We start from the raw sequence: 22,425 nt of genomic DNA, 5'->3' as shown, positions 1-22,425 counted from the left end.
ATTTTTCCTTTGATTATTGAATAAAAAATAAAGTGGTACAATTTCGGAATAAAAAGGAAAAGTGGAAAACGATTTTTGATTGGAGTGAATGACTTCAACGACTCTCTAAAGTAATTAGTAATCAGTCCAATCGAAGCAACTATGCCACGATCTGAGCAATTGCTCAATTCCTTTCAATTGTATCGCTAAAGGGCTTGAAGTTGCGTCACTGCCAAAAAAATCAAGTTGGCGAGCTTCTCACGGTATCTTATTTGTAATTAAAAACAATACCACATTTGTTTTAAACTCAAAAAAGTATTATTTAGTCGAATCTTATGATTGATATAGATCTTCAACTGAATTGAACATGTCCAAAAATGAAAAATCTACTAATAAATCCTATACCAATTTACTAAACTTCTCTCATGTACGTAAATTTTAATCACTTACTGAGAATTTATGACATGGAAAGCAGTAATTTTTAAGTTCATTATGCAGACGTCAATTGACTGATAACCGTGAGAAATGTTCTGGCTGCTGGCAGCCTCTGAATTTATAAAATACCAATTCATTTAATTTCAAGTTTGTTTCGTGAACTATCATCATTATCTACTGTCCCAAGAAAAAAAAAATAATGAGAAACAGATACCTTTGAGAAGGCGTAAAGGAGGTACTTGATTAAAATCTAAAAAGCAGGAAATTATTTAACCAGCAGCTAATATTTCTTGCCAATTAAACAAACCCTTGTTGTCTTTCACCAATTAGCAGCAACACAACCATAAGGTCCTGTATTTTTTTTTCATGCGAGTCAATGGAGATGTCACTATTTTCACTCGTCTTATGAGAGGATTTCGTGTTTTTTTTTTCTTCAAAATAATACCACACCATGCCAGGACCAAATGCAAACTTATGTTTATGGAAATCAAGATTGAAAAAACCGAGCATCAAAACACTGATAAAAAATAAAAGGAATATGGTTTAATCTAGTTGCTTTTGTGATAAACGATTAGCTTAAATTGTACTTGTTGATATTTCAAGATTTTTTTATGAATAAAACAGTTATTTATAGTGAAAGTTAAAATAAAAGGAATAAAACTTTTGTTTTGTTTTAAATGTAATAAATCAAAAACTAGACAGTGAGAAGCAAAGCATACTAAAAGTCTATTTGAATCTAAAAAATATAAATATGGAATAAAGATGTTTCTAGATAAGTAAAATGATGAAAAGTACTTATCTAGAATTCTAATTAATTAAGGCAATAGGTCAAATTGAATATTGTTATGAAACCACTGATTAGATACTGAGATATTTGATTTATGCTGGTAATTATCTAAGAAGGCTTCGTAATCTAATGGTAAAAATTAAATTTAATAAGGAATAATAATTAAGTTATAGAAACTTATTCTTTCAACATTCTTGCTAGCCAAAAAATATCTGATATTTTTTCAATGTAGACCAAAATTTTCTTGTAAATGAGAATGCTTTTTGAGTAAAACTAATTTGTGTGATTACTGCATAAGACTAAGAGAGTAGCCTAAACAAAGGGCTAAAAATAATTATTTGTGGAAAGATGCCCACCAGAAAAATAATGCTTGGAATATATCATTTAAAATTTTTCATTTTAAATGCTCTTGGTGGATTAAAAATTAGAAGAAAAATAAGAAAAAAAGTAAAAACTGAAAAGTAATTTTAGAACTCGATTCCATCATTTTGTAAATTTTCATAATATTTCGAAAAACTCGAGCATCTCTAAATATCGAGGGGTTCTACGAACAATAGGCTATCTTTTCGTTACCGTTAAGAATTAGACTAACTTCATTTAGCTGAGTTTCCAGGAGGAATAAATAACCTATTATTTTTCGAAACATTTCCTACGAATTCAAGACTCCAGCATCTTGTATTACAGTTTGTAATGTAATGTAGGGTCCTATAACTTTAAAAACAAGACATTTTAAAAGATTTTTATTTATTTTAACACTTCTACGTGTTTACTAAATTTCATACAAAATAAAGTTAGCTTAATTCTTAGCGGTAACGAAAAGATAACCTATTCTTCGTAGAAACCATCGATATTATTATTTCTGACTAATAAAAAACTGCAAGATAAATCTTATATCTGCAACAAAACAACGTCTCTGGAAAAAAAGTTCTGCTACGACTTTATGAATCACAATAATATTACTGATGATGTAATTACAAAACAAAACTTAATTTTCTTTAAAAATTTTAAAACTTACAATAAAACAATTATTTTAAGAATGTTTGTCATAATTGCATTTTTTTACTATCATTTCTTACCAAAATAAAAAAAAATGCTTTAATTTTAATAAATGATGACTTATTTGTTCAGGGAAAACATTACGTACAACCCTACTGTTTCAGTTTTAAAAGTAGATTTTTCTATGGCTAAAATTGTTAAAACCGTTTTTTTTGTAAAGAAACAATTTTTGAAACAAGTATATATACTTAAAGATTATTTACTCATTTCAAAATTAAAAACACAGTAGAGTTGCAGGGAATGTTTTTTCCGGAAAAATAAGCCATGATTTTTTAAAATTCAACCATTGCATATACAAACAATATACTGACTTTAATAAAAAAAAAAAAAATTTCTCGACAGATAAATAAATTGTATAAGGAAAAAAATTATTTTCAAATCTGGATACACACACTGGCTTAAGTTGTACTTATTTGTGTTTTGTCGTTTTACTGATTATTTGTTATTCTTATTGATTTTATTTACTACTTCATCCTCGATTTACATCTATTCAGTTTAACGCGGGCAAAATTATAATGTATACAATTTGAGATTAGATTGCCCTGAGTATTTAGACACTCTAACCTCAAATTGTTACCATTATATTATCTTTCGACTTAGGAATCGATTTTACCGACAAGGCATCACTTCATACCGAAGTGCTGAATTCTAACGTCATTATGGCGCGAAATTTGAATTGAAATTTGATCCTTCCTCGCATTAAACCTCTCTAAAAATATTTTAACAAATAAATTGTATAACAAAAGCAACTGTTCATCCTTTAATTTAATATTTAATGCACTCAGATAAAATAAAAATAGGGGAATTCGGAAGAGCTTTTTGCAACAGCACACAAAAATCAGCACAAAAGTGTGTCACTTACCATGAGATTCAATGAACTTAGCCCAGCAACCCCAGCAAGCCTGAGAGCTGCTTGGACGAAATTCTTCCTCAATTGCATCTCCATTTCCGGTCTCGTTAGTAACGAAGGACCAATTTCCCAAAAAAGGACTTCCATTCTGACCTTTAAACTTGGAGAGTGACTCCTCGTATCCATGCTGCGATCTCTGCTCTCGGTGATGTTCAGCCACAGTATCGGCTGGGTCAAACCCCAGCCTTTCTTTATAATAAGCCTGAGTCGACATTATCCAGAGCTAATTTCGCTCCGTTAATCTCAAAACGACAGCAAAAAGTCGACTAGTTGCTCATCTCACACTTTTCACTTTTCCACAGTATCACTGTTTTTAGCCACAAATTACTAATTCCAAAGAAGTGCCTTTCAAATGAGTAGATTCAAAATAAGGCACACACTTCGAAGACACCAGTTCCACTCTAAGGCCCACCTTTGCAAGTGGAAGATTTTGTTTTTCTAGTATCTAGATTCGTTCGTTTCGTTCGTTGTCCCTCGGTTGATGATACTGATTTTGATATTATTGATACTTATGACTTGATACTGATGATTTGATAACGCTACTGATAACTGCTGATACTGTTTTTTGATGATACTGATTCAATACTATTGATACTCTTGAGACTGATTCTTTAATCAAATAATCAAATTGTTATTATATTCATATATTTATATACAATAAATTCTCTTTCTCTTCTTTTCGTACCTATGTTACAAGCATGTTAGAGCATTAGTCTCTCAGTTAGCTGGATTAATGGATTCTCTATATATGTATTAATTCACTCTCTGCTTCTTCAACTTGCTATGGCACTTTGAATTCCTGACCCACTTGGCGGACCCTTTCTTTATCGATTTCTGCGTCATCCCCTCGTCCTTCCGTTACGGTTTCTTTTCGTGAATCTGTTTCGATAAGGAAATAATGGGTTAAATGAGTTAAAATTCTTTGGTACCACGAGCCTTTTATCTTGCTTGGTCCCTAAGTATGAATGTCTTAATTCGTGCGAAATGTTTAAGCTTGCCGACCTCGCCGAGAAGATGAATCGATACTTTTTAAAGATTTTAGGGACTACCAGACAGAGGGGCATTCATCCCTCTGGAACGGGTTTTGGGTCGATTTGAATAACAAGCACGGGACCGTCGTCATTCTTATTTTCGAAGCTTCAAAAGAAGGTATTATTTATTCAAGGGAACGGGGACAGTAATTTAAAGTGGATGAGAAGGTTTGGTAGGAACTTCAGGTGTATTATCAAATCTCATTAGATTATACTTATTACTTCCAAAAATTAGCACTTGGGTTACTGGAAGTCTACTTGAGTTAGAAGCAAATTCAAGGTTCGAGTATAGTGCTAAATGGGTTTTCAGCATGAATCTAGTTAGGATTGCCCTTTCGTAGGCAAATGGTTTTTTCTCGTATCGATTGAGCAAATAGTTCTTAGAAATGTAATGAAAGAGAATTCTAACTAACACAACCAAACTGAATAATAACGACCAAATAATTTTCAATGAAAAAAAATCCTAGTTTGCTCACAAACTAAGTTCCCAAAACTCATCAATGACTTCGAGGACTTTAGCCTATCGTATCAAATTGTTTAACCCAAAGGCACATGTCAAAGATCGAAAAAAGCACAATATAGCCAGAAAATCGGTGAAATATGAAGCGCAGTAAAAAGAAGAGAACAGAGATAGATTAGACCAAACAAATTGCAGAGTTTGGAGAATCCGGAAACGGAACTGACCGAAAGACCGACAATCCGAGTGACTGTGATGACTGTCTGATCAGAAGGCGCGTGGACACGACACTGGAAGTTGAGTTGGTCTCGAGCCGTAGGGCCCAGAACGACCGGAAAGAACCGAGTTGCGATCGGGATCCCCGCATATGGTAATCGGTGAGAGATGTGTGGGTGCCTTCCCCTGGGCCCCCTGACTTCGCCAATCCTGATCGTTCAGGAATTGAATTAGCCAATAGACTTGGCACCGCGTGGTCCAGAGTGTGGGTAGTTGGGCACACGATACCGCAAGAGCTAGGTGAGATACAATTTTAATAAGTTGTCCTTTCAGCTGGTTTACGATCTGATTTAACGTCATGAGACGATGACTTAACCAGCATCAAGTCTAGAAACGAGGTAGGTAAGTGGTTTCCGCTGATACTGGAATGATAATCATACTTCAACTAATACTTTGCCAATCACCCAGAAAGACTGAAGTAAATACTATTTTTGACTCATCCGTCAGTGTTTTTCACTTTCGAGATTGTAGTGTGAATTTAGAGTTATTTGGAGGTCAGTTGACTTAAGTCAAGTTTCCTTCCAATTTATCAGATTTTTAAGTTTATATAGGTACTATTCGGATGTACAAAAGGAATTCTTAGTTTAGAGTCATTTCCTCTCATATGTTTGTTTAGGATTTTCAAGACAGATTAAACAAACAAAGGGTTTAGATAAAAAAAAAATAGATGGAGAATTAATTCATTTACTTGAGAGTTCCCAGGTTCAGGTGGCTCGACTAGAATTTTCTTTATGGTTGAAATTTAACATACACACTACAACAGTTAGAATTGTAGATTCATCTGTTTCTTGATAATTGAAAAATATATCTTAATTTTATTTATATTAAATTTAATTTTGTTATGCTTTCAGGCTTGTTTTAAATCCGAAACCTTAGAATGTGGAAAATTAATTAAATTGAAAATTAAGAGCGAAATAATATGAAATAGAGCAAAGAAATTAATATTTTCCCGTAAAAATATCAATGTGTCATTCCAATTTTTCATTAGAAAAATAAACGACAGATTCTTTCCCATTTTAGTCGAAAGGTAGAGAAGCTAAAATCGCATTGACTTCACTATTCTGAATCATCTGCTTTACAAGCATCAATATTCTTCGTTTGCGAACTCAGATGACTTTGTAAGGAAGTGATTGAATATGTAATCATCATGCCTTGGAAATGTATCTTGTATTTTCACTGAACAATTCAACACCTTACTTTCATTACGTATAAATAATTAATATCAGTGATGTAAGACTTATAAAATTACGCACGACGTAAAACTATTATACTCATTTCAAAAAAATATAAATATTCTGTAAAAATTGAGATTTTTATTGTCTGCCCAGAAAACGGGACAAATGAAAAAGATGATTTATTACACAATAACTTCTAGCTGTTTCTTTCCAATAAATAAAACATCAAATAACTTTGCTTTTTTTCTAAAGCAGACAAAAAACTTCATTTAAAGAATATATTTATTTTAAAAACAATCTGGTATGATCTGTTGTTTTTATAAACACTCAACATTTATTATTTAAAGTAGCCGCTAAACTTCGTTTTCAAAATTTCCTGACATTTCCCTAACCAATTTTTCATTTTCCCTTATTATTAATATTAATCACATGCCAGAATTTTTATCTTGGAAAATTTTTACCGTAGAATCTTTTATATTTGGGATAAAACGATTATAAATTAAAATTCGAAAATTTGAATTTTATTGATTTAGTTCAACCAAACAAAGATAACTTTTCTATAATAAAAAAAATGCATTTTGAATCCAACAAGACGAATTTTCAACAAAACGGTTGAATTTTTAACCAAAAAGATACCCTTTTAACAAAATATTATAATTTTAAACAAAATAGTAACATTTTCAATAAAATATTTTAATTATTAACTATCAGTACAATTTTTAACCTACAAAAATAAACTTTCACCCAAATGGTCGAATTTTCCAAAAAAAGATTAAACTTCAACCAAGAACAGTTGCATTCTCAACTAAATACTGCAATCTTTAACCAAAGATTAGAAGTTTCAACAAAATAATTTAAATTTTAAACACATAGTAAAATTTTAATCAAATAGTTGAATTTTCAACCTGAAAAGATGAATTTTCCACTAAACAGACTAATAAATTTAATTTTGTATTAAAAAAGACGATTTTTCAACTAAAAAGATCAATTTTAAACCAAAAATAAACAAGTTACCTAAGAGATAAACTTTCAAAAGAAAAAAGGTTTTCGACCAAAATGTTGATTGTTTTTACTGGAATAATTAAATTTACAGTTAAAAAATTAAGAAAAAAAAAACAATTTTTAAGAAAAAATATCAATCAACTTTGAACCAAGTAATTAAATTTTCAATAAAAAAAAAGGTAATTCTATTTTATAAAGGTAATTCGAATTTGATAGCAGAATAGATATTTTAGGCAACAAAATTTTTTATTTTATTTTAAAACCAGTTGAATCATATGAAAAAAGATAAATTTTCAAATGAAATACTTTGATCAATAAGTTTTCAACAAAAAGGGATTGATTCTTTGGTGTGAAAAATATTTGAATTTGTAACCAAATAATAAAATTTTTAACTAAAAATATAATCGTTAGGAAAAATCAATTAAAAAAGGAAACAGAAATGAAAATAAAAATAAGTTCCGTAGCTTTCCCTGACCATTAATATACAAAGAATATTTTTTTAACGCAATAGAAAAATGAAACCTTAAAATGTGTAAATTTATTATCCTTGACAGTTATTCAAATTGTCTCTTATAAAAAATTCCCTGATTTTTGCACGATTTTTTTATAGATTCCTGACATTTCCCTGATTTTCAGGTTTCCCCTGACCTACGACCACCCTGATGTTATTTGCTATTTATTATTTTATTCATATCAATTTGAAAAATTAATATTCATTATAATAAAGTGATTTACTGTCTTGAAAAGAAATCTTAAGAACAGTATTTCAATATAAAACAAAAATGGGTCAGTAAAACAGAAATTACTTTCTTAAAGAGCATTTTCGACACTTTTATCTTCACTTTCACTCAGAGAAAATCAAGTCATTCATAAGAATCCTGACCCGAAAAGGTCGGGGAGAAGGCCGTCTTCTTTGCTTCAGCAAGTGTGGGCGTTTTACAGGTACTTACACACCAGCATATGTAATGCAACAACGTTATACACAACACGCAATGTCAGAAGTCAGAACAAGAACAAGCGTAACGATAAACAAAATCATTAAATTTTAAACAAAATGGTTGAATTTTTAAATAAATACCTAAGAAGATGAATTTTCAACCAACAAGAATAATTTTATAAAAAAAAAAAAATAAAAAATAATGAATTTGTAAATGAATAGTTGAGATTTTAAATAAAAAGGATAAATTTTCATAAATAGAAAACTTAAATTTTGAGTGAGAAAAATTTAATTTCAAACAAAAGACGGATATTTAATCAAATAATAAAATCTTGAACTAAAGAGGTTAATTCTCCAACCCAAAAGGCGACTTTCCAAAAAATGAAGATTTTTTTATTTAAGAAAGAAGAAAAATGTAATGCAAATTGTTGAAATTTCAAGCTAACAGACGAATTTCCTGAAAACAGTTTAATTTTCAACCACAAAATATTAATTTTCAACAAGAAAGTTAGTTTTCAACCAAAAAATTGCATTTTCAGATTTAAAAATGAATTTTAAACTAAAAGACATGAGTTTTCAAAAAAGCAGTTAAATTTTCAAATTAAAGAGCTGAATTCTTAAACAAAAAAATTAATTTTTAGAAGGAAGATCAGATTTTAAAAAAGCTGAACTTTCAACCAAAGAGATAAACTTTCAACTGAAATGATTAATCTTCAACAAGAACATATTTTTTTAACATATTAGATCAACCTTTAATCGAGTATTTGAATATTCAACCAAATCGACTAAAAGCAATTAATTTTTTATCTTTTTCAACCCTGATATACTGCTATTGTTACTCAAACATTTTCCTTAAAAAATCAGAAAGTACAATAAAGAACACCTGATTAAAATCATTATGTACTGATGAACTCATTGCATTAAAATTTAACCAAAATAGAGAAAAAGCAAAACTTTGAGAAAATCCAAAATTTTACAAAACTGCGTAATCAAAATAAAGATAAATATGTTCTGCAATTAATATATATAAACTACAGCAAATTATTTCTGAAGAAATAAGTACCATCTACTATACGGAAAACCTTCAACCCGAGAATCAGGATAATTATCTCGCTGCTAATAAATTCTACCTATTGCTATATAATTTCAATTGAAATTGCATTTCATTATTATCTTCTACGTTGTAATCAAAAAGTACCGTTTTTTACGAAACTTTCTGAGAACTGAGAGCTGAATAAAAAAACAAAAAAATTACAATTGTAGGGCTCGAATGGACTTAAAGGCCTAAAAAGACAAATTAGTTTCAAAGAAAGTCGCACGGAATTTTGAAAAGAGTTGACAAACTTTTAGCAAAATAGGTGAATTTTCAACCAAATTGTCGAATAATCAAACATAAATGAATCAACTTTAACCAAATTTGTATTGAATTTTCAGTCCAAAAAGACAAGTTTTTCAAAAGCTAGTTAAATTTTGAATAAAAAGTTCATTTTCAATCAAAAAAGATGTCTTGAACATGAAAATTGAATTCGCAATCCAAAAATACGACTTAAAAAAAAGACACTTCAATTTATCAGCCTAAAAAGTTAAATTTCCAACAAGTTGAATTTTGAACAAAAAAGTTCATTTTCAACCAAGAAAGATGTTCTTTCAGCCAAGAATGTTAACTTTTTAACAAAATAATAATCGATTGAATAAAAAATACGATTTTTTTAGAAGAAAGTGAATATACAACAAAGAAATATTACTTTTGTACCATAAACGAAGAGTTTTAAATCTAAAATGATGGATTTTGTATCAAAAAGAAGAATTTTCAACAATACAGTTCAATTTTCGAACAAAAAAGATTGCTTCTTTACAAAATAGTGGAAATTTCAAAAAATGAATTAAATTTTCAGCCAAATACTTCGCATTTAAAAGAAAAAAATTTTACCGACAGTTTTAATATTAAAAAATTGCTAAATTATAAAATATCCGGTACTGAAAAATTCCCAACCCTAAAAAATTCCTGAATTTAAACAGTTGAAGAAGTTTTTTGATCAATCATATTCATTTATTTAAAACACAATATATAAACATTTTTATTTAAAAAATTCGTTTTTTTTTTGATTTTCAATGTATTTTTGTTGAAATTATTATTTGAATTTAAAATAACTGTAATTGAAACAAAATATTTATAAAAAAAACAATACAAGAACAAGATATTAGATATTTCAAATAAAATAATTTGTTATAAATAATGCATTCAACATTTAAAATGTTCTTTCGTTAAAATATTTCATTATTGTATTATAAATAAATAATATTGATTATAAGCATTTTTTTAAAGTGCAAATTCAGGATTCGGGAATTTCCCAATTCAGGATTTTTATATTTCGGCAATTTCATAATTTCCAGAAATTCCTATTTTGAATATTTGCTTTTTCGAGAATTTTCAAGTGTCAGGAATTTGATTTTTCGAGATTTTACAGACGTCGCAAAACTCTATTGGTTGGAGTTTTTTTTCAATAAGTTGCAAAAGTCGAAGTTTTTCAAAAGAGTAAAAAAAGCAGTGAAAGAAATTCGCATGATCTGAGGCCTGCAATTCAAAATGCAATTTAAGCCACAATCCTTGTTCCTTTAACACCAATAAATGAAACATTATTAAAACGAAGTGGCATGACAGCATGAATTCATATGGATAATCATCTATACGGATTATGGGATAATGATCACGAGAGGCTTAGATATATCAAGTCCATAAATTACGGATGATTAGAGTTCAATGAGCATTAGCATATCGAAAGGAATAATGATCGCGCATTAAAAAGAAAAAAATTTCGAAATAAATGAAACGAGGTGAGAAATTCTGCAAGTCATATCAAAATATAACATTAAGAAAAATGTTTGTTTAAATCAAATAAAAAATTTCTTTCATATCAGACAGTTGAAAGAAACAAATGTTCCGCTTGAATTCACAAAACATTTATTCAATTTTAACAAATGAAAAATATCTGCCTTATTGAATCAAACAGATAATTTGCTTAATACGATTTGTTTGATTTAAAAAAAGGATATGCTTGCATTCAATCTCATTCTCAACGAAATAGTTCAATTTTTAACAAAAAAGCTTTTTATCAAAAACAGATGCCTATTCCACTATAAAAAATGAATTTTCAGCCCAAAAGGACATACTTGATATTTTAAGTAAAAAGCACGAACTATTTAGAAACCAATTTAATTTTTCACACAAAATTTCCTTTTCAGCGAAGAGAGTTGACGTTTACTGCCATAAAAAATGTGTTTTCAACAAAATAGATTTCTTTTCTATCCACATAGATGAATTCTTTACCAAATAGTTGAAATTTCTACTAAGAACAGTTGAAAAATTAATTTTAACAAAACTAGAAAATTTCAATCATTTGAACTGAACTAAAATAGTACATTTTTTAACTCAGTAAGGAAACATTTTTTCACAAAAAATGGAATAGTCCAATTTTTAGACAACAAAATTAATCTTCAACATTAAAAAAAATTGTTTTCAGTGAAGTTGGTAAACTGTGCTAAGTTTCTAGAACATTCTTGATGACGTCATCAAGAATGTTCTGGAAAGTTAGCACTGACACGAACCACTACAGCTCTGAAAGCTTCTCGATGTCGGTAAAATAGGATTCTTGGATTAGAATCCGCCATGCTCATCTAATAAAAGTATTTTTTTTACTATCAAGAAAAATACCTGGATATTTTTTTATCCTGTAAAACCCGGAAAAGCCTGGAATTTTCTTTTTTTTTTATGAAACTGTAGACATCCTGCTTTAATCTTTTTATTTATTATATTTTCAGAGCAAAATCGCAACAAAATTCCAAACAATTCATATAAAAGAAAAAAGGAAACACAAGAAAGCGTGTTGAAAATTGGCGGCTGATTAATTTCTTAGTAATACCTGTAATCCATCGTTCGTGTTTGACCTCGGGGGAACCTCCGAGTACGGAAATCGACGTACCATCGCGTACGAGTGATTAAAGGTCGTACACACTCAATTATTGCCAAAAAATAGGTCAAAAAGGCACAAAGCAATAAGATTCTTGACTCGTAAAAAAAAAGAAATACTTCTGCCATCAGAGAAATTTCATTCCACAAATTAACAAGTAAAAAAGAAAGAATCTAGAAGGGTAGCCTAATCAGTTAATTTTCAAAATTCACTGATTTCTACCTAATTTCTCATTTTACCTATTAATAATTCAAGACCAAAATTATTATCTTGTAATATTTTTCATAAAGAATCTTTTATAAATATAACAAAGCAATTTTAAATTTGAAGTTAGAAATTTTTATTCTATTTCTAACACACAAAATGTATAGAATTCAATAAATTGGAATTGAGTTTTTGAAAAATGTAAGGAAATTCCAAATAAATGGTTAAAGTCCCTAAGATATTATGGTGAGTTTATGAAATTTCAGACTTTTTTGTGAATAAATCCTTTGAAATTAATTAAAATATTATGAAATTACGTAAAATTCTATTAAATCTGACTATATTTCCTGAAATTTTGGAAAATTTATTCAAATACTTTGTGAGCTTGTAGAATACCATAAAATCATTAAAATCTTCGGAAATCTTAAAAAATCAAAACATTCAAATCAACAGCAAATTCCTTGAAATATTTTCAAGTTCTCTGAAATTTTGAAAATCCTTTGAAGTATTCTAAAATCCCTTGACACTTTTTAAAACTCTAAAAAATGTCTCCGGAAATTTAAAAATACCGTAAAAATTGCAAGCCCTTTGAAATCCTTTCAAACGATTGAATTCAAATAAAAATGTCTTGGAATATTTTTTAATTCCGCGAATTTACTTAAAGCTCTTGAAGAGTACATGGGTGTTTTTAAAATGCTGTCAAGTCTTTCAAATTCATTGGAATCCCTTCATGTTAGTGAAATCTATTGAAAAATTCCTTTCAATATTTTGAAATAACCTACAATTGTTCAAATACTTTAAAAACTTTTGAAACCCGTTGAAACTTTTTAAAACTCTTAAAAGTTCCTTGGAAAATTTTTAAAAATACTCTAAAATATTAAGGTATTATACGAATGAATTTAGAAAAAGAGCTATCCATGCGAAGAACAATAATTGAAGACGCTCCAACTTCATGTCGATCAACTGAATGCGTGTAAGAGAATGCGTGTAACCTATCGGACCTCTCTGTTCTTTTGTAATTTCAGGGCTCTAACTCATAAACGAAATAAATAAAAATTCTGAAATTTTCACAGAATCTCTGCATTGAGTCCTTTTACCGTGTATCAGTTTCTGAAAAAAATTGTCAGAACCGTTTAGGCGTTATGCTAAAATATGTTACATTTTCAATACCTTGGGATAGGCGTTACGTGCATAAGATGTGATTTTGGATTTTACTTCTCTCAACTTCGAAATGGTCAGTCCTTTTCTAACTAGACCTATAATCATAGGAAAGTTCTAATGAACGAATTTTTTGACTGATGACTTTGCAAACCAGGAGAAGTGCTAAAAGGTTTGTTCATTTTAATTTATATGGGAAATAATTTATTATTGAAAAAGAATTATAATGCATAGTTTAAATTGCAGTTGAAATAGTATTTATGGGTAAAATAGAAATGTGAAAAAATATTTCGTTCATTTGAACGTCCAGAACTTCAGGTACATAAAATATTTTTGTAAGATTCAAGAAAATTTAAAAAAAGGAATAGACCTGAATTCGACAGTGGATAACCTATGGGTTAAATTATTAAAATAAATTATGAAAATGACCTTCTTATATAAAAAAAGTCTAAAAGTGACTGTGTGACAGCCCTGTTTATTCTTTACAATTACTTAAAGTGCTTCTAACGGAAATTCTCTAACTTTGGCCATTTGCGACCATCCTAAATCGACCTTATTAGAGCATTTTAAACCTTTCTATCCACCTAAAAAATATATTATTTCAATAATAATCACAAAATCTATAATTAAGCTTTAAAAAATGAAAATAGATTAAATTAGAGTCGAAATTCTTTAGAACAAAGGAAGGTTGACTTGAACCAAAGATAAGACGAACGAAAAGGCATTTGTGAGGTTCCGAATTAGCCTCGCGACTAGAAAATAGAGCAAGGCACCGAATGCGACAGGGCGCAAAGTAAGTGTCCACGACCTCGGTTGATTCTCGAAATGCACCGTGTGACATTCCACCTCCACAAGGGAAAAAAACGAAATTACTTAATAATTGGTCCAGGCTAAAATTAATATAAAAGTCTTTACAATTATGTCAATCAATTTTTTTAAACTTGAACTCGTATACAGACCAAAACTGGGGTGTACGAGGTGTTGCAGGTACTCGTTCAAGAAGGGTAATAGTTAGCTGATTACTCCCAACTGAGGTAAACTTTCCGTGGTCACAGCCCTGTAACATGCAGCATCTAGCGGATTGCGCCGGAGATATCTGCGCTTCACCACAGAGAGTTTACCCTAGTGGCAGTTACCCTGCAGGCGGTTACCCTGCTGGCGGTTGCCCCACTTCGTATATTACCTGCAACATTTGTTCCTCCCAGTTTATGCTGTGAGTGTAAGGCACGAGATATCGTCTCTGACTCACAGAAATGAAAGGCAACTTGATGGAAAATGAAGTTGTGTGTGGAAAGTTCCAGAAAAAGTCGTCCTGCCACGGTCAACGATGTGTCACATCATGCACCCTTATATGTATTTCGATCGATTGCCAATAACGTAATCCAACATTCTTTACCGCTCAAGAGTTTTGACAACTCGCTTTTTTATTTATTTTCAATGCAGTGTTGAAGATCTCGTTTATGGAGTCGAATGAGTCACAGGTTACATTTTGATCATGCAAGATGGAAAATTTATTACAAGTAAAGAAATATTTTAAAAAGATACAGTTACAGAGTTTCCGACTTGAAGACTCCACAGCTCAAAATTCTTTAAGGCAGGAGAAGTACGGTGATTTGTCAAAAATGTATAACGTAAGATTTAAGTTTTCAACCTAAAAAGTTGAATGTTTTAGAAAAGACTCGACTTTTAAACTCGAAAATATAAATTTTCAACAAAAAAGTTATTTTGCAACCAACAAAGATTAATATTTAAACAAATAGTTGAGTTTACAACCAAACAATTGAATTCGAAAATAAATACTTCAAATTTTCAGCAAGGGATGATTTTTTAACAAAAACAACTTTAATTTTTAACCAAATAGATTAATCTTTAGTCTTCAAAAAAAAGGATGAATTAAAAAAAATCAAGCTTTTTCGACAAAGAAAGATGAATTGCCGATTAATTAGGTTGAATTTTAAACCAAACAGTTGCATTAGCAATCAAATAGTTAAACTTTCAAAAAAATTAGATGAATTTTTAATTGAGCGGATGATTTTTTAACTAAATAGTTGCATTTATTACCTAGAAAGTTGAATATTTAAACTAAAAAGACGAATTTTCAACAAAAGAGTTAAATTTTCAACCAAGATTTTCAGCCAATTTCAAACCAAAAAGACGAATTCTTCAACAAAATAATAGCATTTTCAACCAAGGAAGTTTTTTGAGTCAAGAAGAAAAAAATTTAACCACATTGTAAAATTTATAACCCCAAAAAAAAAATTTTCCACAAAATAATTGCATTTTCAAAAAAACAGTTCAATTTTCAACCAAATAGATGAATCACCAACCAAAAAAATTAATTTTTCACAAATTAGTTCAACATTCAACTAAGTAATTTAATTTTAAACCAAAAAAGGTGACTTCTTAACCAAATATTTATATTTTTAACAAAATGAGTAAATTTTCTACGAAAAGAGATGGATTCTAAAACAAAAATATGATAATAGAGTTTTTAATTAAAAATAAGGCATTTGCTACGGGTACCGAAATTTCGGTGCAAATAGCCATATTTTTTTGATTCAAATAGAGCTGGAAAAGGGGGCTATTTGTATCGAAATTACGGTATAAATAGCCAGATATTTTCTGTTTATGTAGACACTTCCTAAATAGAATTAACTTCCAATAAAAACGGACTTGTCCACCAAAAGATGAATTTCCAATTCAAAAGAACGAATTTTCTGATTAAAAAATCTAGTTTTTAACAAAACCGTCGAATTTTGGACCACAAAGATTACTTATTAACAATAAAAAGTTCATTTTCAACCAAAAAGCTGATTTTTTACCAAAAGATGAATTTTCAATTCAAAAGGAGATGTTTTTTAAACGAAAAATTCTATGTTTCACAAAACAGTTGAATTTTATACCAAAAGATGAGCTTTCAATTCAAGAGGACGAATTTTTTGTCTCAAAAGTTGAATGTTTCGAAAAACAGTTTAATTTTGTACCAACATTTTTAATTATTAACAAGAAACTTACTTTTTCAACAAAAAAGTTCCTTTTCACCAAAAAAGTGAATTTCAAGAAAACGTCAAAAAAAAAACAGTTAAATTTCGACCAATGAATTTTCAATTCAAAAGGACGAATTTTCTTTTTAAAAAGTCGTATGTTCAACAATACAGTTGAATTACTAATCAATAAGATTAATTATTAACAAGAAAGTTGCATTTTCAATAAAAAAGTTCCTTCTCTACCAAAAAAGCTCAGTTTAATACCAAAAAAATTCATTTTCAATCCAAAAAGACGATTTTTTAATCCAAAAAGTAGAAAGTTCAAGCGAACAGTAGAATATTCGACCAAAAAACGTCTTTTTAACCAAATATTTCAATTTTATGCAAAAGTACAATCTTAAATCAAAATAGAGAAGTTCTGAACTAAAAATTTAATAGTAGATATTTCAACAAAAAAGAATTAACTTTTAATTAAAAATAGTTGGATTCTATTAATTCAGTTCACCTTTAAGCGAAAAAAAAGAGAAAAAGGGTAAGTTTCTTGAAAACAGGGAAGTTTCTTGAATAGAGGAGGGAAAAAAAGAGAAATCACCCAAAAAAGGGGAAAAGAGAGGAATACGGGAAAGAGTAAATCCGTTGGAAATAAGGCTCCTTTCAGAGAAAGCAAGCAACACCATAATTCGTCGCGGTGTGAACCTATTTTAGGAATGTTTGCATTAATTAATCTTGAACCGCGGAGAATCGCCATCGTGGACATCTCCACTTTCTTCTTCCTCCCCAGGCGTACCGCGGATGTCGTGTATATCTCTCCACGAAAAACAGACATCCGCGTCGGAAACGTGCCAGCGGAATTCACGCGCACGAGTACACCGTCCACGTTACAGGGCGCTTGGTTGAACGACTGCCAATTTGCAAATTTATGGATGAAGAACCTCGGGGAAAGAATCGCAGAAGTCGGGATAACCGTTCGCTGGGAAAATTATTGCCGTTTTATTCAAATGGCCTTTCACCATCTTCTCATCTCATCTCTTTCACCGAAAGAGTTACTTTGTCATTACTCATTTTTATTTTCAAGTGATTCTATTGTTAGGTTTTGCATCCGAAAAAAGGTTAATTGAATGGGACGAATCAAATATCCCGTAAAATTAAATTCCCGAAATTACAAAATTTTCTGGTTTAGATTATTTATGTAAAAAAAACCGTCATTCCACCGACAAAAAAAAATTAAAATAACAATAATTGGAAAAAATTACAATGCACGCTTGTTTTTGAAAATTTGCATAGTCGTTTTATTTTAATTACTGCTCTTGTGATAAAAATTTTATTGTTGTATTGTTCCTTTGCACTGAAAAAGTATATTTTCCTAAATTATTGTTATTTACAATTCAAACAATCATATAAAAAAATACATTGAACGCCTAAAAAAATTCTGTTAGATACAAATATTTAATTCTTGTATTTTTAATGAACAAATATGACTTATTAAAAAATAACTTGTTCAACTGTTTCAATTCGATTATTTTCGAAACGCGGGAATTTAGCAGCAATGGGTCTTTTCCAATTTCCCCATTTTCGACTGAAAATTCTATTATTCGGGAATTTTCTAATTTAGTAATATTATAGACTGTCGGGAATTTTCAAATTTGATAATATTATAAATTGTTTAGGAATTTTATTATTCGTGAATTTTCTAAGTCGGGATTTTTACATTTCAACCATTTTAAAATTTCGGCAATTTTCAAGTTCGAATATTTTATTTTTCTGGATTTTTATTTTTCAGGATTATTCATTCGTCCCACTAGAATCAAATAAATGCAGTACTGAATACGTCCAATCAAATTTTTTTTTTAATCGAAAGAAATTAATCTTATAACAAGTATGTTTTTTTTCATTTCAACTTCATTTATTGAACCAAAGAAAATTTCATTCGATAAAAAAAATATTTGACTGTAAGTGTTCAGTACTAAATTTCTTTGATTCTAGTAATTTGGTTTCTCAGTGATTTCAAGTCAAAATCTATTGCAATAAGAATTTTTCACAAAAAAGTTATATTTCAACCAAACAGTATAGTGTTCAATAATATAATTGAATTTTCAATCAAATAGTAGAACTTAAACCAAGAGTCATGAATTCTTAACCAAAAATATAACAGTAGAGACTTTCAAACCAAAAAAGAGTACTAAGAGTATAATACTAGTTAGAAAATGTTAAAAGATAAAAAGATAAATTTTTTAGAACACAGTTCAGTTTTTAACAGTTTCTTATTTTTCTCGATTTTTACAAAATTTGGATGCATTTCTCCAAAAAGATAAATTTTTAACAAAAAAGTTCATTTTCAACCAAATAGTTGATTTTTCAACACAGAAAGATAAATTTTTCAACAAATCGTCAAATTCTTAAAACAAAAAAATTAAAGTTCCACAACAAAATAAATAATTGAATTTTCAAGCCAAACAGACGATTTTTGAGAAAAAAAATTAATATTCAACCAGAAACATTGAGTTTTGCAAATGCCGTAAAAAAACTTGAATTCTTTGAAATCTTTTAAATTCTTACGAAATCATTTGAAATTCTTTGGCAATTTTAAAATCTCTTAACATTTTGTATAATCCTATGAAATTCACTGAAACTTCATGCAATTCTTTGAAATCTTTTAAAATAAACTATACTCTTTGTAGACCTTTAAATTGGTAAACTGCTTTAAATCTGGTAAAAAAACTAAACATTTTTTGAAATCATTTAAATTTTGAAGCCTTTAATATACTTTAAGATACTTTAAAAAGTGTTAAAATCTGTGAAATCCCCTAAGACTCCAGAAAATCGTAGGAATTTTCTAGAAGTAACTTAAAATTTAATTCAATTTTATTTTATTCCTAGAGTCCTTTAGAAACTCTGAAATTACCTAAAATTCTTTGAATTCTTTCAAACCCTTTGATACAATTTGCAAATCCGTTAAAATGTCGGAAATTTCATGGAATCTTTTAAAATACCACGCAGGTATGATAAAATTCCTTGAAATACTTTGTAATTATTTTTTAAAATCTCTTAGAATTACTTCCAAAATGTTGAAAACTTAAAAATCCCCTGAAATCAAATGCAACTTCTTGAAATATCTTGAAAATCCTTTTAAATTCTTTCAAACCCTTGTGGAATAATTGTAATCCGTTCAAATCCCTTGCGATCTTTCGAAATTTTGTTTTTTGCGATGGCGGATATGTTATGTTAGTCAATATAGCATTCTCCCTCTTTTTTTGAAACATAATAAAAAGTAATTCCACCGTAAAAAAGTGTCAATAGTGGCGTGAGTGTGGGGTTCGGAAATATTTTTGGGCTACAGTACAAATTGCTAGAAAAAAGACCAAGCATGCTACCGTCTGAGCCACGCTGCGCCACTCTGAGCCTCATTTAGAATTCCCTAGCACACAATACAACTTTTTTTTATACAAAAAAAAAGTCTGCAATGGAGAAATCGAAGGCGCTAGATTGTTGTTGCTTGGTGTTTTCCCAGGTCTTAATAAAGTCTTTCTCTCCCTCCGGGGTTCTCCATGTAGTTTATACTCTTCTTCTGGTCTCTTCCCTTTCTCGGCGCGGAACAAAGGCGATTTAATTAACGATTTTTATGCGGCGTATCGCCGCGAGCAGCCAACACGGCAGCATACCGATATCTCAAGCTGAAATCATCGAGTCACGGAACGCAGGTATTCGATTATAATGGTAAAAATTGTCAAGCCATGCCATGGATCTCCTTAACTTTGCGCGGGGTCTCGCGCAATTTCCATGGCGGCAGCTGAAACAGTCAACAGTGAACATACAGCTGCTAACCACAGAGTCCACGTGTTCATGCCAGCTAGGAGTAAAGATCTCTCTTTTATAAACACGTGCGCGTTTATAGAATCCTATAAGTATAGTGTATGGGATAAGTATAGTTAAAGCGATGTGAGTTACACGGGGTGCTCACCACAAAGAGAACAAACTTCTTGGCAGAGAAATCGCCAGATTTGTCTGCCAAAGACCTCGACGCGGGTCAAGTGCGTCGGAGAAATTCGAAAATGGACAAATAAATTAAGGCGTAGACCCGATTCGATAGTTTTTGTGTTTTTTTTTTCTAATTTCGACGGTTTTCCAAAGCTCCTCACCTGAGGTGATTGCTAGAGAGATTGATCAGCGAGGAGTGTGATTGATCAGCGAAAAGTGAGAATGATCAGCAAGGAGTGAGATTGATAAGAAAGGACATGGAGCGGTTTTGTGGGACAATCATGTTGTTTGAATTAGCAACGCCCGACTTCCAGATTGATCTAAAATCTACCCTGGAAGCTGGAATGCAAAGTGTGACGTAAGAGAGGATCGCAGAAATTTTTTAATACGTAACAGTTCTCTGATTAAAAATTAAAATTTAATTCCGTGTCGATATATTAAATTACAATATTATCGATACAAAAATAAGTAGTAATTGCATTTTTAAGAAAATAGTTGGACTACCATGTCAAAAAGACAAATTTTTTAGAACACAGTTAAATTTTCGACAAAAAAATTATAATTTTTTAAATTAAGAGAGATGAATTTTTCACTTAGAAGATAACTTATCTATTATCAAACTTCTAAGAAAATAGTTAAATTTTTGTACAAAGTAGCTGAATTTTGAAACATTTAAAGCTAAATGCATGAATTTTCAATGAAATAGTTGAATTGTGAACTAAAAAAGGTACGTTTTAAACCAAAAATTACATTAGTAAATTTTCAGTTAGAGAAAAATAATTTTCAATAAATAAAATAACGAATTTTCCACCAGCTGAATAACACTAAAAAAGAAGAATGTTTAACAAAGCAGTTGAATCCTTGACAAAATGATGAATTTCAACAAACAGGAATAACTTTCTGCCCTAATAGACGAAATTTGAACCAAATACATGCATTTTTTATCAAATAGTTGAATTTTCAACTTATAAAGAAAAAATTTTTCACCAAAAATAGAATAGCTACATTTTCGGATTAAAAATTAATTTTAAACTTACAGAAAAAACGAATTTTCAACAGAATAGTAAAATTTTAAAATAGTGTAATTTTCAACCAAAAAGTTTAATTTTTAATAAAAAAAACAAGAATTTTCAACAAAAAGTATATTTTTAACCAAAAATATTAATTTTCAACCAAAAAATTTAATTTTTATTTAAAAAATTTAAGTTTCACACAAAAATATGAATTTTCAATAAAAAATTTTCCTTTTAACTAAATAGTTTAATTTTCTACCAATTATTGAGTTTCCAAGTCAGAAGGCCGAGTTTCCTGAAAAACCGCTAAATTTTCAAAAGAAAAAAGTTAATTTATGTACGACTGAACCAAACCAAAACTGTAAAACAAGCAGTTGATTTTTCAACCAAAAAACTGAATTGCCACCGAAACATGTAATAATTAATATTCTACAAAAAAAATATTTTAATATTCTACAAAAAAAATATTTTAATATTCTACAAAAAAATATTTTAATTTTAAATTAAAAACAGTTAAATTTCAGAGCAAAGGCGAATTTTCAACCAAGCAGTTGAATCTTCAACCAAAACCGATTAATTTTCAACCAAGAAGATTAATTTTCTACAAGAAAAGACGAATTTTCAACAACAAAAGAAAAAAAATGTATTTTCAAGAAAAAAGTTTCACATTCAACCAGACTTAAATTTTTAACCAAAAACAGAATTTTTAACCAAAAAGATTAATTGATTGCAAAAAAGGTGAATAATCAACAAAATACAGAAATTTTTAATTAAGAAAGTTGATTTTTCAAAGAAATAGTTCAATTTTAAACTAAAAAGCCTAAACTTTCAACGAAAAAACGAAATAGTTGAAAAGTATGAATTTAACAAAATAGTTGAATTTCTAACAAAATAATTTAAATTTCCACGAGACAGTAAAGTTTTTAACCATCCTCAATTTGTAAACTCTAATAACAAAGCTTGTAAATTTTATAGCCAGTAAAATGAATTTTGTAATTTCAAAAAGGGATAACAAAAGTCTTGTCAAGTGGCGAAAGATGAGAATCGTGTCCTTGAATAGAGGAGAGCTATGGGG

The 22,425-nt window shown here is 29.5% G+C and overlaps 1 protein-coding gene across 7 annotated transcripts in view; it reads right to left on the bottom strand.

The window, feature by feature from the left end:
- LOC117177852 (dystonin) overlaps positions 1-22,425 on the bottom strand; it is a 454,633-nt gene that overhangs the window by 272,814 nt on the left and 159,394 nt on the right. For 3 of the 7 annotated variants that reach the window (XM_033368864.1, XM_033368870.1, XM_033368867.1), the window contains exon 2: positions 3,261-4,046. The exons of 2 other annotated variants lie outside the window; for them this stretch is intronic. In XM_033368864.1, coding sequence (XP_033224755.1) covers positions 3,261-3,381 — 121 coding nt within the window. In that variant the 5' untranslated portion in view covers positions 3,382-4,046. Of the gene's footprint in view, positions 1-3,119; positions 4,047-22,425 lie in introns of those variants that run through there. 2 more of the 7 variants (XM_033368863.1, XM_033368866.1) reach the window with 1 other exon arrangement.

Source organism: Belonocnema kinseyi, chromosome 8 (assembly GCF_010883055.1).
Source record: "Belonocnema kinseyi isolate 2016_QV_RU_SX_M_011 chromosome 8, B_treatae_v1, whole genome shotgun sequence".
Lineage (NCBI taxonomy): Eukaryota > Metazoa > Arthropoda > Insecta > Hymenoptera > Cynipidae > Belonocnema > Belonocnema kinseyi.
Note: the sequence above shows the minus strand (reverse complement) of the source record. Positions and strands in the feature narration are given on the sequence as shown.